The 16198-nt window shown below is 31.9% G+C and overlaps 1 protein-coding gene and 1 pseudogene across 1 annotated transcript; both read right to left on the reverse strand.

The window, feature by feature from the left end:
* Window positions 1-1434: 1434 nt before the first annotated feature.
* Window positions 1435-10100, reverse strand: LOC120161904 (SEC14 cytosolic factor-like). The gene is made up of 11 exons (XM_039172111.1): window positions 9819-10100; window positions 9666-9694; window positions 8794-8877; window positions 8624-8677; window positions 8400-8477; window positions 8215-8268; window positions 3219-3278; window positions 3036-3131; window positions 2680-2781; window positions 2511-2591; window positions 1435-1940 (listed from the first exon to the last, which is right to left on the reverse strand). Exons 1-11 carry the CDS (start codon window positions 9871-9873, stop codon window positions 1617-1619), a joined length of 1017 nt encoding a protein of 338 aa, XP_039028042.1. The 5' UTR covers window positions 9874-10100; the 3' UTR covers window positions 1435-1616.
* Window positions 10101-10775: 675 nt separating this feature from the next.
* On the reverse strand, window positions 10776-14469 carry LOC120161908 (annotated as a pseudogene).
* Window positions 14470-16198: the final 1729 nt, after the last annotated feature.

Here is a 16198-nt window from a genome sequence, read left to right on the forward strand (position 1 = left end):
GTTGCAAGTACGTATCTCAACCACCATCTAAGAGTATTCCCAACACTTTTCGCGGAAAAGACACTTGTTATGCAATTAAAGAAGCAACAACAAATTGATTCAGTACGATGAATAAATATATACTCTTAATTAGACAAAAATAATAATAATTTTTTAATCGAATCAATTAGATACTCTTAATTAGACAAAAAATAATAATAATATTTTTTATCAGTATGTGATTATTATAAAATAGTATATATTGAAAATTTTTTATTATTAATAAAGTACTCACACCTTACTAATACAACGGTTTAAATCTAAATCTTTTAAAAAAACAACTTTTTCAAACAATAATTTAAAAAAGAAAACAATTGAACCTAAAACCAAGAAATTCTATAATATATATTATGATACCCAAAACCAAAACAAAATTAGCTTAAAACTGGTCCACTATTGGCCCTAAATAAATTGGCCGAAGCATAAATTTATGGGTAAGAAATGCAAACAAACCCAACACAGGGTGTAGTTAGAAATTGGGTAATCCTTGAACACATTCCTGCAATAAATGGGTAGCTATTGTTTAGACTCCCAATGTTAGCAAAATGTACTGAGGTTGGCATGGCAGACAGAATCTAGCAACATTAGCTTGGAATATGCTCAGTGTACTTCACTTTCTAATAATTTATATTTTTGTACCCATCCCCTTTTTTTTCTTTCTTTCAAAACGGTTTGTCTCACACTATCATACCTTTCTCCGATTGGCTTTTATATATGGGTAAATCTGCATCTCTTACTCCTCTATTTCAGAAGAGAGGAAGAATATATTTGACAAAATAATGATTATATTATTATAAAGAGAGAATCTTACTGTATCTTCTACTAAAATTTAACAATATTGTAATGCTTTTCATTGGCATCCCACATTTGACATTTGCATCTAATTTCCCATAAATATTTCATATATTCACTACTTCTCTTAATTATCTAAAGCCAAGTATTGGACTAATGATGTTTCTCTAACGGTTCTTATTTAATTACAAGTATTTTATTATATAATAAGAATCAAAATAATTATTTACGAACTTTAACATTATAAATTAAAATTAATGATTTGTTTATTTAAAGACACGGAAAGGGTTTTATTTTCGCTTTGAATTTTTTTTTTCTCACTCAATTGTCCCCCCTTCTGATATCACTTAATAAATTTTAATTAATTTTTTAACTTCATGGAAATAACACAAATATTAAATGAATACACAAATTGTCAAAGTGTATGTTTTAATATTACTAATTTAATTTTCCCATTAAAGCATGTTTCAGAAAAATATGGAAGAGGGCGCTAACAAGAAAATTATTCCAGAAACAATTATGACGTAAACGCCATGTTTCCTACAGATAATTTTCATGTGCTATTATTATCCACCCTAAGGTGGCATATCAAGATACACCAGATTAGTATGCCACACCCACATCTGATTCGATAAGATGCAAGAAAGCTCTGCTATTACATAAGATAATTGAAATACCACAAGGCCTCTCATTCTGATGTCGTTGATTAGCATTTTCCTGTCAAAGTGCCGACTTTCCAGTAACACATTGGCAACAATTTATGTAATCAGTAGTATGTAAAAGATCTAATCACCATTTACTTTGACGCCATTTAGGGAGTTGCATTTACCATTTTGGTCTGCAAGCTTCTGGAACTCAGATTCGATGGTTTCTGCGATCTTGGCATCTTTTGGATCCAGCTCGGGAAAATCTACATGAACTGATCCCTGTTTGATTGGCCTACCAGTCTCTATAAGTGTAGCTTCTTGCTTTATGTAATCGTAAAGCTGTCGATGATAGGTGTGGTCCAATGAGAAGCAATTATCTATGGTTCCGTTGCTGCTGCTGTTTCGTGATGACCCGGAACCTTCCTTGCGACAAAAATGTGGAAGGGATGAATAATCCATTACCTGCATAGTTGGAATGAATGTGTCAAAAAGTAGTAAGAAAACAAAATCACAAGAGGAACCGCCGCGAGAACTAATTCAATGAAGCAACCTTGTACATCATAATGAAACAGTACACAAAATCATGAAATGAAGTTTAGTTGGGATGGGGAAAGTAAGGTGATTTCAAATTAATTTTTGTATAATCGAAAGTACTAACTATCAAATATGGTTGACTTCAAACTAAAGAGACATACTACAATACCCTTCACATTATGGGAGCTAATATCTGAAACCAGTTGACGTCTGACGGTCTGAGTCGAAGTAATTATTTCAATAAGAGTGCAAGGAAAGCACACAAGAAAACCCGAAACCTAGCGCGGTTAGTTCATACAACCATCAATAAGAGGTGGTATTCGGCCGGTTTGGGATTCAAATCCCAACATCTGCAGCCCCTTTTCCTATTCCTGGGCTGAAGTTTCCTTTGTACCAAAAATCAAAAAAAGGAATGTGTATAGTATTGCTGCTATTCGAAAAACAAAAAATTGCTTTCAAGAGAGTTTTACGAACATGCATGGATGTTTTTTCCCTTACTTTGAGTAACTCATCCCGTCCACAACCTTGAAGCACCTGAATTTTCCTCTTCGTCCTTTCTTGCAAGAGAGGTTTAACAGCCTGCCATTCGTAGAAAAGCATTAGAAATATATTTTCATACAAGTTAGCTAAGATAACAACGGAAATGTCAAGAAAATAAAAAAAAAACCTTCCAACATGCTGAAAATATGTATGGCGCATTGACAATATAATATGTCTCCGTCTTCTCCGGATAATTCAAGTCATCAATTGTCGATATAGTAGTCGGTAGATGCATCAGCATGCAACCAGTGAGACCAACCAGCATTAGAAAAAACAATAGATATATAACAACGGGATAACGACGACTGGAAAAGGGTCTTAAGTTCTTAGGAGCAAAATTTAGGCTTTATTTAAACAGGAATAGATAAATCACTTCACAACAGTCAAACTGCTACATTGAAATCAGATGAGCAGTTAAGTTGTCGATTAAGGAGACAATGTTGAAATCAGATGGTCAGTGAAAATGTTCAGTGATAAACACACCTTTATTTGGTTCAATGCCGAAAGCTTCAAGCCAGTCGTATCCAAAACCTTCAGACATGTGCCAATATGTCGTCCATACTTCTCTGTGGCAGCAGGCTGTAATAGAAGCAACATGTTAGACCATATCAAAAGTAAGTGCGCGTGTAAAGTGAGGAATATCCCGTTGACATAGTCTGTACTCACCAGTACTACGCGATCTCTATATTCATTCATTTGAATGTGCGACTGTACATAGTAATTCACCTAGAACACAAAAGGATTACAAATTTGAGTATAACAGAAATAACTCCATCCACTGCAGCTGGAGTACATACATGATACATGCATCTTAGAGTGCTAAAAGACCATGTTACTCGGATATAAAAAATTCAAGAAAAATGAAGAATCAAAGCAACATAGCCAAAGGAGGCTTTCCATCAAGCCAAAACTATTAGTGTGCGTTTGGTTCACACAATGAAAGATTACCGGTCGAAATAAAAGATTACTGGTGGATAGGATTACTGGGAATGTTACATTACTGTGTTTGGTTGGTTTAGCAGGAATGTAAGATTACAGTGTTTTGTTGAAGGAATAAAAGATTACTGGAATGTATATTTTACCAAATTGTCCTTGTTCTATATTTTTTAACAAGTGAAATTCTAAATATTTAAATAAAAATTATTTATATAAAAAATTTATCTGTTGATAATATATTACTTGAATATTTAAATATATCATGTATTATTTTAATTTTAATTAATATTAAATTTATATAATTTATGTAAAAATATATTAAAATTTTACATCAACATTTAACTATATGTGTAGGTCTGTTCAAAGTATTCAAAAGACAAAGGCTTTATTTTTGGAAGTCTACCAAAAGATGATAGAAATTGTCTTTCAAATGAAATACTTTCAAATTCATTAATCTTAATTTTGGCACATTATTACCGAGTACAATTGTTTAAATTTATTGTTTCACGTTACATCTAATTATAAGTCAGTATTAAACAAAAATATTTCATATTTGAAAATTTATGAATCAATTAAATTTTTATTTGAAAAAATGCAATTAATTAATTATTTTAATTGTTATTATATAACCTAAAGACCCTGTTTGATTAGTTAAAAATATTATTTTACTTAAAAATTATTTAAAGCTAATAATTTAGTTTTTCTTTCTCAAGCTGTGAATTATCCTTATTATATAACCTAAAATATTTACTTTGATTGGTATGATCGCTATTATAATAATAAAAAAACATATTTATAAGCATAATTACTAAAAATAATTGTGTTCCATTAATCTCTTTCTCAACAATAAACTAAGAACTAATCAGAACTAATTTATTATCTTTGACAACAATAAAATCAAATCACCAATATAATAAGTGACAACTTATTATTTCACAATGAATCATGTTAAAGAACTAAAAGAACAATTCAAAGAACTGAAATAGGCACTCCGAACAGTCATACTGGTAAGAGCTGCAAGTCCGACATCTATGATTTGACGAGAATCCAGGTTGAGTGATTTTAGAGACGAGAGTCCAGACAATTTTCTTAAACCACCATCTGTAACTCCAGTAAATGACAGGTTTATACTCTCCAGATTAACCAAACCTACAAGTGAACCAAAAGAAATCGGATGATCATATATAAGAATCAATTGTTTGGGAAGATATTAGTTTTATATGCTTATTCAATGATTAAAGCTCCTCAGACTACTAAATGAACAATGTTGTTATGCTGACTCATATGAGAATGCCAGATCCAGGTATATGTCTAACATAGGTGCCTTCAATTGTTTTAAAAAAATTTCCATGTAGAATCATCTAAGTTTTGAGAAGGCTTCCAAAGAAGGATAGCAAATCAAGGTAGCGATAACAGAGAATCAAATCAAGAAAAATAATTATATGCAACAAAAGAGTTAAAGAAGCACTTTACCACCAAAACTAGAAACAGAAAATAACAACTGCAAAATATAGAGAATGTCATACTATGAGAAAGGAGGATATCTAACCAGAAAGATGGTGAAGGCCATTGCTTCCAACTTCAGTATCAGACAACTCCAAACATTTCAATCGTTGAAGAACTAAACAAATGAAAGCGGTTGTTTTCAGCCATTGTCGTCTATTTTTTTATAAGATAGCGGAGAATTATTATGAGCTGAGGTAATAGGATGGTTTAATGAAGATGTCAATCCTCCCACAACAGAAGAAAAATAACGTAGGTAGAAACATTTAAATTAAATGAATTATTTCTATTTCAAAATGAACAAATATATAAACAAAGAAAGACGGTAGCAGTTAGACCAACAATTCTCAAACCATACATTTATAATCAATATGAAGAGAATTAGATGACGCTAGAGAAATGAGAAAATGAATGTGCTGGTGTGGAAGGAGGAAGAAGTTGCAAGGAAGAAGTACATGCCTGGGAATACTTCTACCATCCAAGGCATTCCTCGCTAAAAAGCAGTTTCAGCATCAGTGAATTGGATTAATGCCTGCCAACAATTGTAATAAATATGATCATATTGAAAAAAATGAAATCACCACAGATCCAAAAATCTAAATGCACTTTTGCCATCTCACCTGGAATCCCGCAGCCTTTTCAAATGTAGCAATTTTGTGAACAAAACCAAATGCAGAAAATACCTGGAACAAAATTAAATCAGAAACAGATACATATCACAAATACAAATAAGAAAAGAACATTAGAAACCGTCACAAAGATGGGTATAATGTAAAAGTCTTTGTTAACAAATCCAAATGGACAAGAAATAAGTGCAGAATGACACCTGTGCATACATGGCTCAAGATAGACCTTAGAAAGGAGTATGACGTACATGATAATATTTCCAAACTGTCTCCAACAAAGGAATATAAACAAGGGGCATAACCATCTGTGATTCAACTGATTTCGATAAAAAAACTGCCATCTCCAACAAAGGTAACAGTTTAACTCATTTCAAATCTATAAGAAACGGTCTTGTGCTCTCCTATTAAAAAGCATATTCCTTAAAATACAGGATTTAAGAAAATTAAGCATCTCTCATCAGTCGTAGAAGAAATAACACACGAAAATAGAAGTGATACTTTATACATGACAGTTCACAAGATTTTGACGAACTAAATTAGGCCACTTCTAGAGTCTAGACATAGAAATTCAAGATGTCTCCATTTAGTCATACAAATATGCTCCTTAATCTAGAGCACCTGAAGCAAAAAGAGGCTTTAAAAATTCTAGAGAGCCAATTCTTATAGCAGAAATAGAATAGAGAATATGTAACAATTGAAGGCATTTAGTTGAGAAATGCATGCCAGTAATAAGCACTTACCAAGTGAATCGTCTCAATGGTCACATCATTAGCTTCCACACCTTCAATGGTAACTAGCAAAACATTTCCTGGGGTATCTCCGGGACTCTTGTTGTTGACAATTTCATGTCTGTTTGAATATTGAATATATACATTTTTTCCACAAACCTGTGCTGGCTCTGATGATGAAGCATAATATGAAACCATCGAAATAGCCTGATTTAAGTCTACCTGAAAATAAAAGTAACATAATTAACATAAAAACTAATTGATCAACCTGCAAATATTATCTAAATTTCACTGCATGAAATTAACCCATCGATATTCAACCTAGAAGAAGAAGAATAGAACCCAAATGATAAGTTAACCCCAGACAAATCAAAATAAACCATCATCCAAGAAAATTCAAAATCCAACCCGATTGGCGGTGAAGTAACACATCAATGTTTACACATTCTTTTCTTGAAGATTCTAATATGATTACAAGGTTGTATATGTATCTGATTTTAAATAAGAATAAACTCACACACAACTGCTATCAAAACTGCTCTAACTCGGGTTACATAATAACATTTCTTTTACACTTTCAAATGTGAAAAGCATAAGTTCCCCCATCCCAATTCACCACCAAATTAAAAAGTAATAATAACACTTTGCAAATCTGCAATTAACCATTAAATTTACACATCAAAACATTAAAAAATCAGCTAAAAAATAAACGTATGCAAAGAAAACAAATCTCGCAAAAAGAACTCATACTTCGACAAATTGAAGGAACACACTGAAATTTACACTAGAAAATCAAATTCCCAAAAGAGTAGACAATCAACAATTGATTGCCCTTACGTAACACAAATTGAACATTATTTTTCGCTGACACAAAGCAATCCATAAACTATAAACAAAGAACTTCAAAAAAAAATGGAAAGATTTAGAAGCTTACAAATTCAACAAAAGCTTGATTCCGATTGGCGCCGACATTGCACTTAGTGTTAATGATCTTCCCAAAGGGTTTACAGAGCTCGACGAGTTCCTCTTCGGAACACTCCCATGGGTATAACGGAATTTCGACCAAAAACCAAAACTCGATCACGAAGCCCGAAGACTTTGTCCATTTGCTTTGACGAGGAAATTCAAAGAGGAACCCTATAGAAGTGAGCGTTTAGAAAATCAATGGAGAGATGGGAAAAGACTTTGTCCATTTGTTTTGAAGCCTCACACCAAGAAGCACAGAAGTGAAGGATAAGCGGTGCACGGTTCTTTTTTTGTGTTCTTTCATAACCAATAAGTATGTAAAAACTGAAATATGAACGCCAGAAGCAAATATCTAAGCTAAATCGAAGAAGAAGAGGAAGATTTCAACAGAACGAAGGGGAGGGGAGAAGGCTATTTTAGACAACGGGGACGGGAATGAGTAAATACCCAAGGGAGAGGAGGGATAGACATTCCCGGGAATGCAGTAAAAAAAATTCCTGTTGGTATTAATTTTTTCCTTACACTTGGTAATACAACCTATCCAAACATGGGTATATTCATCCAGGAAAACAATATTCCTCCCAGGAAATAAATATACCCTGAGCCAAACAGGACCTTAATGGAAGAAATCCATAAGAAGGAAAACGAGTGCGGATCATCGTATGCCCGGTTGAATTTCTGAGTACGTTTCAAAAACAAATATAACTTTCATTATCCTAATAGGCTATACCAAAGTAATGTTGTAAAGAATCATATTGTTAATTAAAAGCTCAATAGCAAGCTTCGGATGATTTCTTTCAAAACAGCTTTAAGCAAGCTCGATTAAAAGCTCTTATTCCCAGGTTGTACAGTCTTAAATGCAAATTTTAAGTTGGAACATGTTCCGATCTCCTTAGTCCTTACGGATGCTTTGTCATATGTGCTAAGCCCAACACCGAGAGCAATGACAGGAAGACCCTGGAAATATCAAGAGCATGAGTTAATCATCATGGAACTACTTTCGAATGTAACATAATGTTGCCAAATAAATTTGAGGCATCAAATCTACTAGCAGGGCAATCAAACCCGACAATCCCACAAGTAAATACCTCTTTTGAGTAACATGACAATCCTACAAGCTGAGAATCTCGCACTGCTCTATATAAGTCAGCTGGAATAATTGGTTTCTATATATATATATATATATATAAAGAATTATCTTAGGCATCACCAATTTCCACAATAAATCGTACTGTTTCAGCAGTATAGTTTTGCAGTATCATAAACTGATAAAATAATAGTAATTGATTAGTATATAATCAGAAAAACTCACTGATAATATATTGTCAATATCATTCTGTATTCTCCATTGTAAGCAATCAGTTAACTGGAATACACAAAATTTAGGAGTTAATAAACGAGAATCGGGGAATGAGGACAAAAATGAAGAGATCTTTCGTACGCAACATTTTATTATTGCTTAAGGGAACCTGAGGAACTCATCATTTTATAGGCTTTCTGAACATCCCAATCTCTTGCTTTAAAAAATCTCACTAGAGTTTCAGTTAGATACCCATGGTGCATGTTCTGCAGACCAAGGAATTCAACTTTACACTTAACTTCGGCAGACCATAGTATAAAACACAGGTTTAAAACGCTGTATTCATCCATTTGATCCACACAATTCCATAAAAACAGGTTGATACAAGCAAAATTTCTTCGTAACACCTCAAATATATATAAGAAAAAGGGTTAATTGGAAGGGAAACCTTATCATCGGCATTTTATTTATCTATACTGACGCATATAGCTCTAGATCATTGTGGCACTCATAAAATTTCGGATGATCTTACAATTCGATAATACCACCTCACAGCTGAATGATAACTACCAAACTTTTCTAAAATTAGCAACTGGCAACTAAGCGTTTTCCAATTTACACAACTATGATACTCACCGCTCGGGCTTAGATGGGAGTTTCGAATTAGGGTACATATCTGACACATGTATACTCATTTTTCTAAGTATGTTTCATGTATTAAGAAGATCCAAGAAATACGAAGAGTCCGAGTAACATCGACCATAGAATAGTAAACAGTAAGAGCAAACAACTCTCCAAATGGAATCAACTAGAAATTCACAGAACAGAAAAACAGTTAACTGAGATAGATCAGAACCAACAAAGAACACAAAACTCTTAACCATGAAATTGCAGAAAAAAGCAAGCAATCAGATCAAGTCCACAGCTGAAATCAGCTTAAACAACTAAGCAAATTATTACCGGAAATACATATTGGCTCCTATTTCTTATCAGCGGCCCCTTGTCTCGGCATCCAAAATATATAAAAAGAAAATCCAAAAAAAAAAAATCTAACCTGGAATGTGCCCTTCATTTTCTCGTCAACTGTTAAATTTTCCAAAAGGAAAATTGGCAAACAAAAAAGGTAGTTAGTGATTTGCAGATCACAACGAGAGAAACCGCAGAAAGATAAGATTAAAAAATCAATCTTTTTACACCTAAATCTCACCATTTTCCATCAAAGACAGAATTTTTTTGATGGCTTCTTCATGAACATTGTTCATTTTGTCTTCCCTCTCTCACAAATTAACAAAAAGAAACTGTAAAAGAACAAATTTTGATAACAAAAAAACTAGAGCTTCAACTGACTAAAGCTCGAGTTCTACTTGATATCTCCTCCTTGATCTCTTTACAGCTTTAAATTGGAGATTTTAAGCTTAAGGATCACCAAAAGAGAGCAACAAATAAGAAAGGAGAGAACTTTTTTCAGACAGAAAAAACATAATAATTTAATAAATTTGAATCTAATGAAATCTGAATTTTTTCTTATCAGATTGCTTTAGGCGTGCGTTTGGTTCATGGAATGTAAGATTATCAGTGGGAATAAAAGATTATCAGGAAATAGAATTACTGGGAATGTTATATTACTGTGTTTGGTTGGTTTGGCAAGAATGTAAAATTATAGTGTTTGGTTAAAGGAATAAAAGATTACTGAAACGTATATTTTACCAAATTATTCTTGTTCTATATTTTTTTAACAAGTGAAATTCTAAATATTTAAATAAAAATTATATTTGTTGATAATATATTACTTGAGTATTTAAATATATCATGTATTATTTTAATTTTAATTAATATTAAATTTTACATAATTTATGTAAAAATATATTAAAATTTTACATCAACATTCAACATTCTTCTATATACAATAATTTATCATAGACATTCATAATAATAAAAAGTTGTAAATTATTTTTGTTATCTAAGATATAATATTTATTATATTTTATATGTACAATAATTTATTTATTTATCTTTTATATTTATACTTAATTCTGCATACTTTATCTATAAATTTATAACACGATCCTAGTAATATTATGTAAACACAACTCAATAGATACATCATTAGATCATTACAGAAGTGATCATGCGGATTAACTGCTTATTCATTATATGTCAATTCCGATCCAAATTTCTCATTGGTGCCTTGTACAAACCAATCAACGTTACACAATAATGAAACTATATAATATAAAATAAAAAATTTAACATTATCAGTTTTGAATCTCAATAAATCACTGTCATATAGAAGATTATGCGTCGTCTTCACCAGCATTTACAGCAAAGTGCCCAAAGTTCCTATCCTGAATACATCAAGAAAAAAACAAAAACATTAACCAGGAACTTTGTTTGGGAAACACTACATCCATGTCCCCCATCAAACACAGAAAAAACCTACCTTAGATTGCATCCGCTGCTTGTTCAAGATCTGGGTTCTTGCTTTGCTGATAACTGAATTTGGTGATTTCAACATTCTCTGTACCACACAATCCCAATAAATCTATATCAATTTCGCATGTCCGAGAAAGTCTAGTCACATACGTCAACCTAGAATATAAATATTGTGTCAAAACTATATAGCGGTTCATGCCTCAGTGATGGCCTAATGAATTATAGACCAATATCTTATACCTATAATCAGAATATCATAGAAAGCATTCAAAGACAAAACACTTAACATCGTTAATTAAATATTCTGGTCAAGCTAACCGACCTTTTGATCGTTGGATATATGTGCACTGCCTAGAAGATTCCTCCTTTTCGGAGTAAAACCAAAAACAACTCGAAAGAACTCGTTTTCCTGCACACAGTAAAACAAAATATGTCGAGCTTAATCAACCGGAAAATAGAATACAAGCAAACTGCACCAAGAAGCATCAACTTCACTAAAAGAAGACCGACCTGCATGTGTTTAGTGAAACCTCCACCAAGAAAGTGCCTCAAAAGTTCAGCTGTAGCATTGAAGTTTTATATAATAAGAATTCATGGCATATAACTAATGTAAGAAACCAAAGAACAGGAAGAGGAAGAAGAGGAACCTGAATCAACTGAGACCATGTTGATGTCTGCAATGAATCCCCGCCAATCTTCATTGATGTCTCCGGGCAATAACCATCCTAACATCACCAAGATGATAAAAGTTAACATGAGATGTCCTAGAATTGCAAGTCATGAACATGAAAGACAACAATATTAGTACCTCGAGGAACTCCAAAACATCTTTAAACAAATTCCTCTGGTTATTAAGATCTTTCTTGGCAGAACCTTTACCACCAGCTTCCACAGAGAGGTCTCTGACTTGATTCAGAATTTCCCCCCTCAGTCCTTGTATCTGTAAGAATCCTTCTTTAGATTTATTTCCTTCAGATATTGAGCCAATATTTGAACCTTTAGCTTCAGCAACAAACTTCTCTAAGCTTCCCATCTCAAAAATTACTGCCAGTGCTTCTCCAGCAGCAATGCGGAAAGATCGGTCATCCTTATCTAGCAAAGTAGACAAATATGCTATGGATCTGCATATTTTTCCAAGATTGATCAGTCTCATCCCATTATACTGGGGAAACATTGAAGTCTCACAAGGTTTTTTAACCTACTATTCTGATATTTAAACTCAAAAGTACATTTATAACCATGATATATATGAAGAGAATTTAAGACTACACCCCACTAGAAAAAGAACAATTTAAAACAATAACTGATGCAGTGAACCTCAATACACTATTCGATGTTTTTCAATTAATGAAAATCAGGATACTTACATTAGAACCTAACTTAGGATGAACAGATTGCCGCATAATTTGCATTGATTTTTTTGTTTCCTCTGGATCGATCCCCCCAACAAAAGTGATAATAGCCAAGCACTCCAGTAACTATAACAGGAAATCAGGTAAAAAGAAACTGGTTAAGCATTGTAGTACCAACAAAATACTAGAAGTAGAACAAATCTCAATTGAACTTCTTGCATACCGAAGCTATCTTAGAAGATTCAGAACCAGATTTAGAAGCCTGTGAAATAGGCATTATCGACTCCTCCAATATTTCCCGTGCATTATCTCCAGGACCAACAGTTAAAGCCAGCAAACCTACAAAAAGAAATTTATCAGATTGAATACTTAATTCGTGTGGTCTCTTCCATGCATTATGCATTAGAATCTGCAAAAGCTTTCAAAAGTAACCAATAACATGGGAAGCTAAAGATATCTCTTTGTTGGAGCCCTTTTTGATAGAATTCAGACACTGCTGCAGTAATGTAGCAAATCTGAACAACGGAAAAAGATAACATGACCATTAGAGGCACATAGATTCAAGTACTCAAACCACATTTTAAATCAAAAGAAACATTTGCAACCACAACTGCAAATTTGCTCGGCAATAGAAAATCACAATCTAATGTAACGTATTGAATCTGAAGTCTGATTAACAAATGAATCCCACTAAATGAGAGATAGTTCTAATTCTTCGGGCGCCAATGTTTTAACCAATTCATGAATTCTCGCCAACCAATCAAAACTACATGAAATCTCATAGAACCATGGTCCTAATACATTGGGCAATCCTTGCAATAAAATAAATCGAAACCAAGATTAAGAAACACTTGGAAAAAGAGCAACTCACTTCTTCTCCACGAACTGATGCTGCAAGTCGCTGTTGAAAGCCTCAATAATCGAGGCCATTGCCTTCTCAAGCGTAGAACCCCTTCATCAACAAAGGTGAAAAACACTAATTGAGTCAAATCCAACTCAAAACTATAATAATTCTAAAAAATTTGAGAAATCTCTAAAATATGGCTACGTAACTAATTTCATCTAACCAAACAATTCTTCCCTAAAAAATGTAAACAATTCTTCATCAAATTTTCATCCAAAACATAAGTAAGCTGATATAGCAAAAAAATAACAATATCAGACCTCTTTTCGTACAAAGTATCCACAGCTTCATCAAGTAAACTATCCTTTTAAATTCGAGTTCTTCAGTTCCAGAAACTGAGAATTGATCCGATTGCATGGTAGACGATGAACTTACACTACTACTATCATCGTCACTATCTAGCATCATCTTATTCTTACGCTGATTTTTACCTGCAAAATTCATATATTCCTTTTATTTAGCTAAAAAACCCTAAACGAAATATAAATAAAATAAACGCCAACACACCCCAAAACAAATGATAGAAAATTCTTATTCTTCAAACGCAACTATTAATATCAATTTGGAGAGATAATAACCCATAAACTATATAAGAAAAGAAGGTAAAAGCAAAACGTTAATCAAATTAATTAGCAAAAATTACGCAAAGAAAGAATTTCGGAACAAAAAATCCTACGTTTACCCATATCGGTGATTACTTCTCCGCCTTCGGTTGTAATATGTTAGAAACTACAAGGTCTACTAAAAATCTAAGAATGAGATAGCTTTGAAATTAACCCATTATCGACGAAACGAAAAACTGAACAATAATCCAAACAGAACAACAAAGACGACAACAGAAGTGAATCGAAGGACGATACAGCCATTAAATTGATATACGGAGTGGAAAATATTTTGGATTATAAAACCAAGGAAAAGAACTCAGCGTTAATTTTTTTTTTTGAAGAACCCTAATTGATTCAACTATGAATATAACTGGACCCTATCAAATATCCTTGCTTTTACTTTACAGTTTACAACCCCTCTTTAAGACTATTCAATCTTCCATTAAAACTCAAATACTGCACAAGATTATGAAAAAAATGGTAGAATGGATCCAAGCAAAACAACAACTATAAGGAAACTATCGCTCAAGGTTAACTTAAATCGACTACATTAATTTTTCTGGAAAAATTAAACAAGTAAAACATTGTAAAGAAAGTGAGAGGAGAAGAAAGGGAGAGGGGAATAAATCTTACCAGGAGAAGAGAGACATACATGTTGGTGTCTACAAACAGGCGACAACGGCGTGATGCTTCGCTTGGGATGATGACTGCATAGGCCTTAACACACGAAAATGGATGATAAACGATCACGAAAATGACAGAGAGACATACAAAGACATCGCGATAGAAACGGAAAAACAAGGGTATTTTAGCCCTTAATACACGGAATGAAAGAATACCTAACGGGTGTGAGGGAATAATATTCCCAGGAATATTCATTGATGGAAAACAAATATTATCTTGATTTGAGAAATGATACTCAATCAAATATGGGTATATTTTGTTAAGAAAAAAAATATTCTTACCGAGAATCTTAAATACCTCCATCCAAACGCCCCCTAAGTGTTTAAAAAGCAGGCATAACTTTGGTTAAAAAATAGAAAGAATTTGAAGTAATTAGAAAATTAGAAAGAAAAATATCTGAGTATTTAATTTTCTTTTTCTTTCAGTATAAAGGAAAATCAACGGTAGTATTAAAGAGGGGTAGCTATTGTGTGAGTTGTAATATAGGGTAGTTGCTGAGACACATTATATTTGAATTAACACACCCGTGGTGTAAATTAATATATACATATATATAATATTACAAATATAAAAATTATTTTTGGTTAAAAAATTAAAAAAAAATATTTTTTATATCACAAAAAATAAATTATCAGTGTATAAATAAAAAAAAGAAAAACTTGTTTTAAAATGATAAAAGACACTACCTTGAAAAAAAGACATTATCAGTGGTTCGGTATATGATAGGGATAGACTAAGGTGTTGAAAAAAATTAAATATGTAAAAAAATTTGTGGAAATATTATTTATAAAAATTAAAATAATCAAATAGTATGTGCTAAATATTAATTTATAAATAAAATTATCTTGACCAATATATGTAGAGGTGATTCACCATTTATTTTGTTTTCAACTATTAACAACACATGTAAATATATATGATTTTGAATTAATAGTTGGGAGATAATACCAAAAAATTAATAATTGGGATAATGAAAGGTGATCATGACTTGCAACGTAAATTTCTAGTATTGACATAATACGAATATAACATACAAAATTATGAATATTTTTTTAAAATTTTATAATATTAGTTAATATATTTAAATTTATATAATTATAAAAGATTTTTTTACATAATTATATCACGACAAGACATACAAATATAAATATATAGTATTATTATTTATTGAATAGTATATATTAGTATTAGATAAACTGTTAATGGAAAGAAAAAAATTCACAAACATAACTAAAAAATAATCATATGATGTTTTTTATATTTTTAATATCATTTCAACTCTATTTATAAAAGATTTTTTTTACTTGTATTAAATATTAGCTTAAAATTAATATCAAAAGAGAAGACAATAAATGGTTTTTATTTGAGGATCGTAAACCAAATATTTGACCTCTAAAATCTCTCGTTGTTTCCATGTCTATAATGGCTGCGACTTTTGACCAAGTTCGTTAAACATTAAGGATTAATTTGACTTAAAAAACAAGAGTTAAGATTTAATTTAATTTTAAAAAACAGAGAGTTGAGACTTAATTTGCTTATTTTTATAATTAAAAATATTTTGAAAAAAAAATCACTGAATTAGTAAAAAAAATTATGTTATTTGGATTTG

The sequence above is a fragment of the Hibiscus syriacus genome, unplaced genomic scaffold (genome assembly GCF_006381635.1).
Source record: "Hibiscus syriacus cultivar Baekdansim isolate YM2019G1 unplaced genomic scaffold, ASM638163v2 tig00111402_pilon, whole genome shotgun sequence".
NCBI classification, from domain to species: domain Eukaryota; kingdom Viridiplantae; phylum Streptophyta; class Magnoliopsida; order Malvales; family Malvaceae; genus Hibiscus; species Hibiscus syriacus.

What these genes read in the sequence shown, in the direction of transcription:
- LOC120161904 (XM_039172111.1), bottom strand. Translation starts at nt 9,873, where the DNA reads ATGAACAATGTTCATGAAGAAGCCATCAAAAAAATTCTGTCTTTGATG. An exon ending in GCACATATGACAAAGCATCC is followed by an intron (nt 3,279 to 8,214) that starts GTAAGGACTAAG and finishes TTTGTGTTCTAG; the next exon opens with GTGAATTACTATGTACAGTC. An exon ending in TATTTTCAGCATGTTGGAAG is followed by an intron (nt 2,592 to 2,679) that starts GTTTTTTTTTTA and finishes TACGAATGGCAG; the next exon opens with GCTGTTAAACCTCTCTTGCA.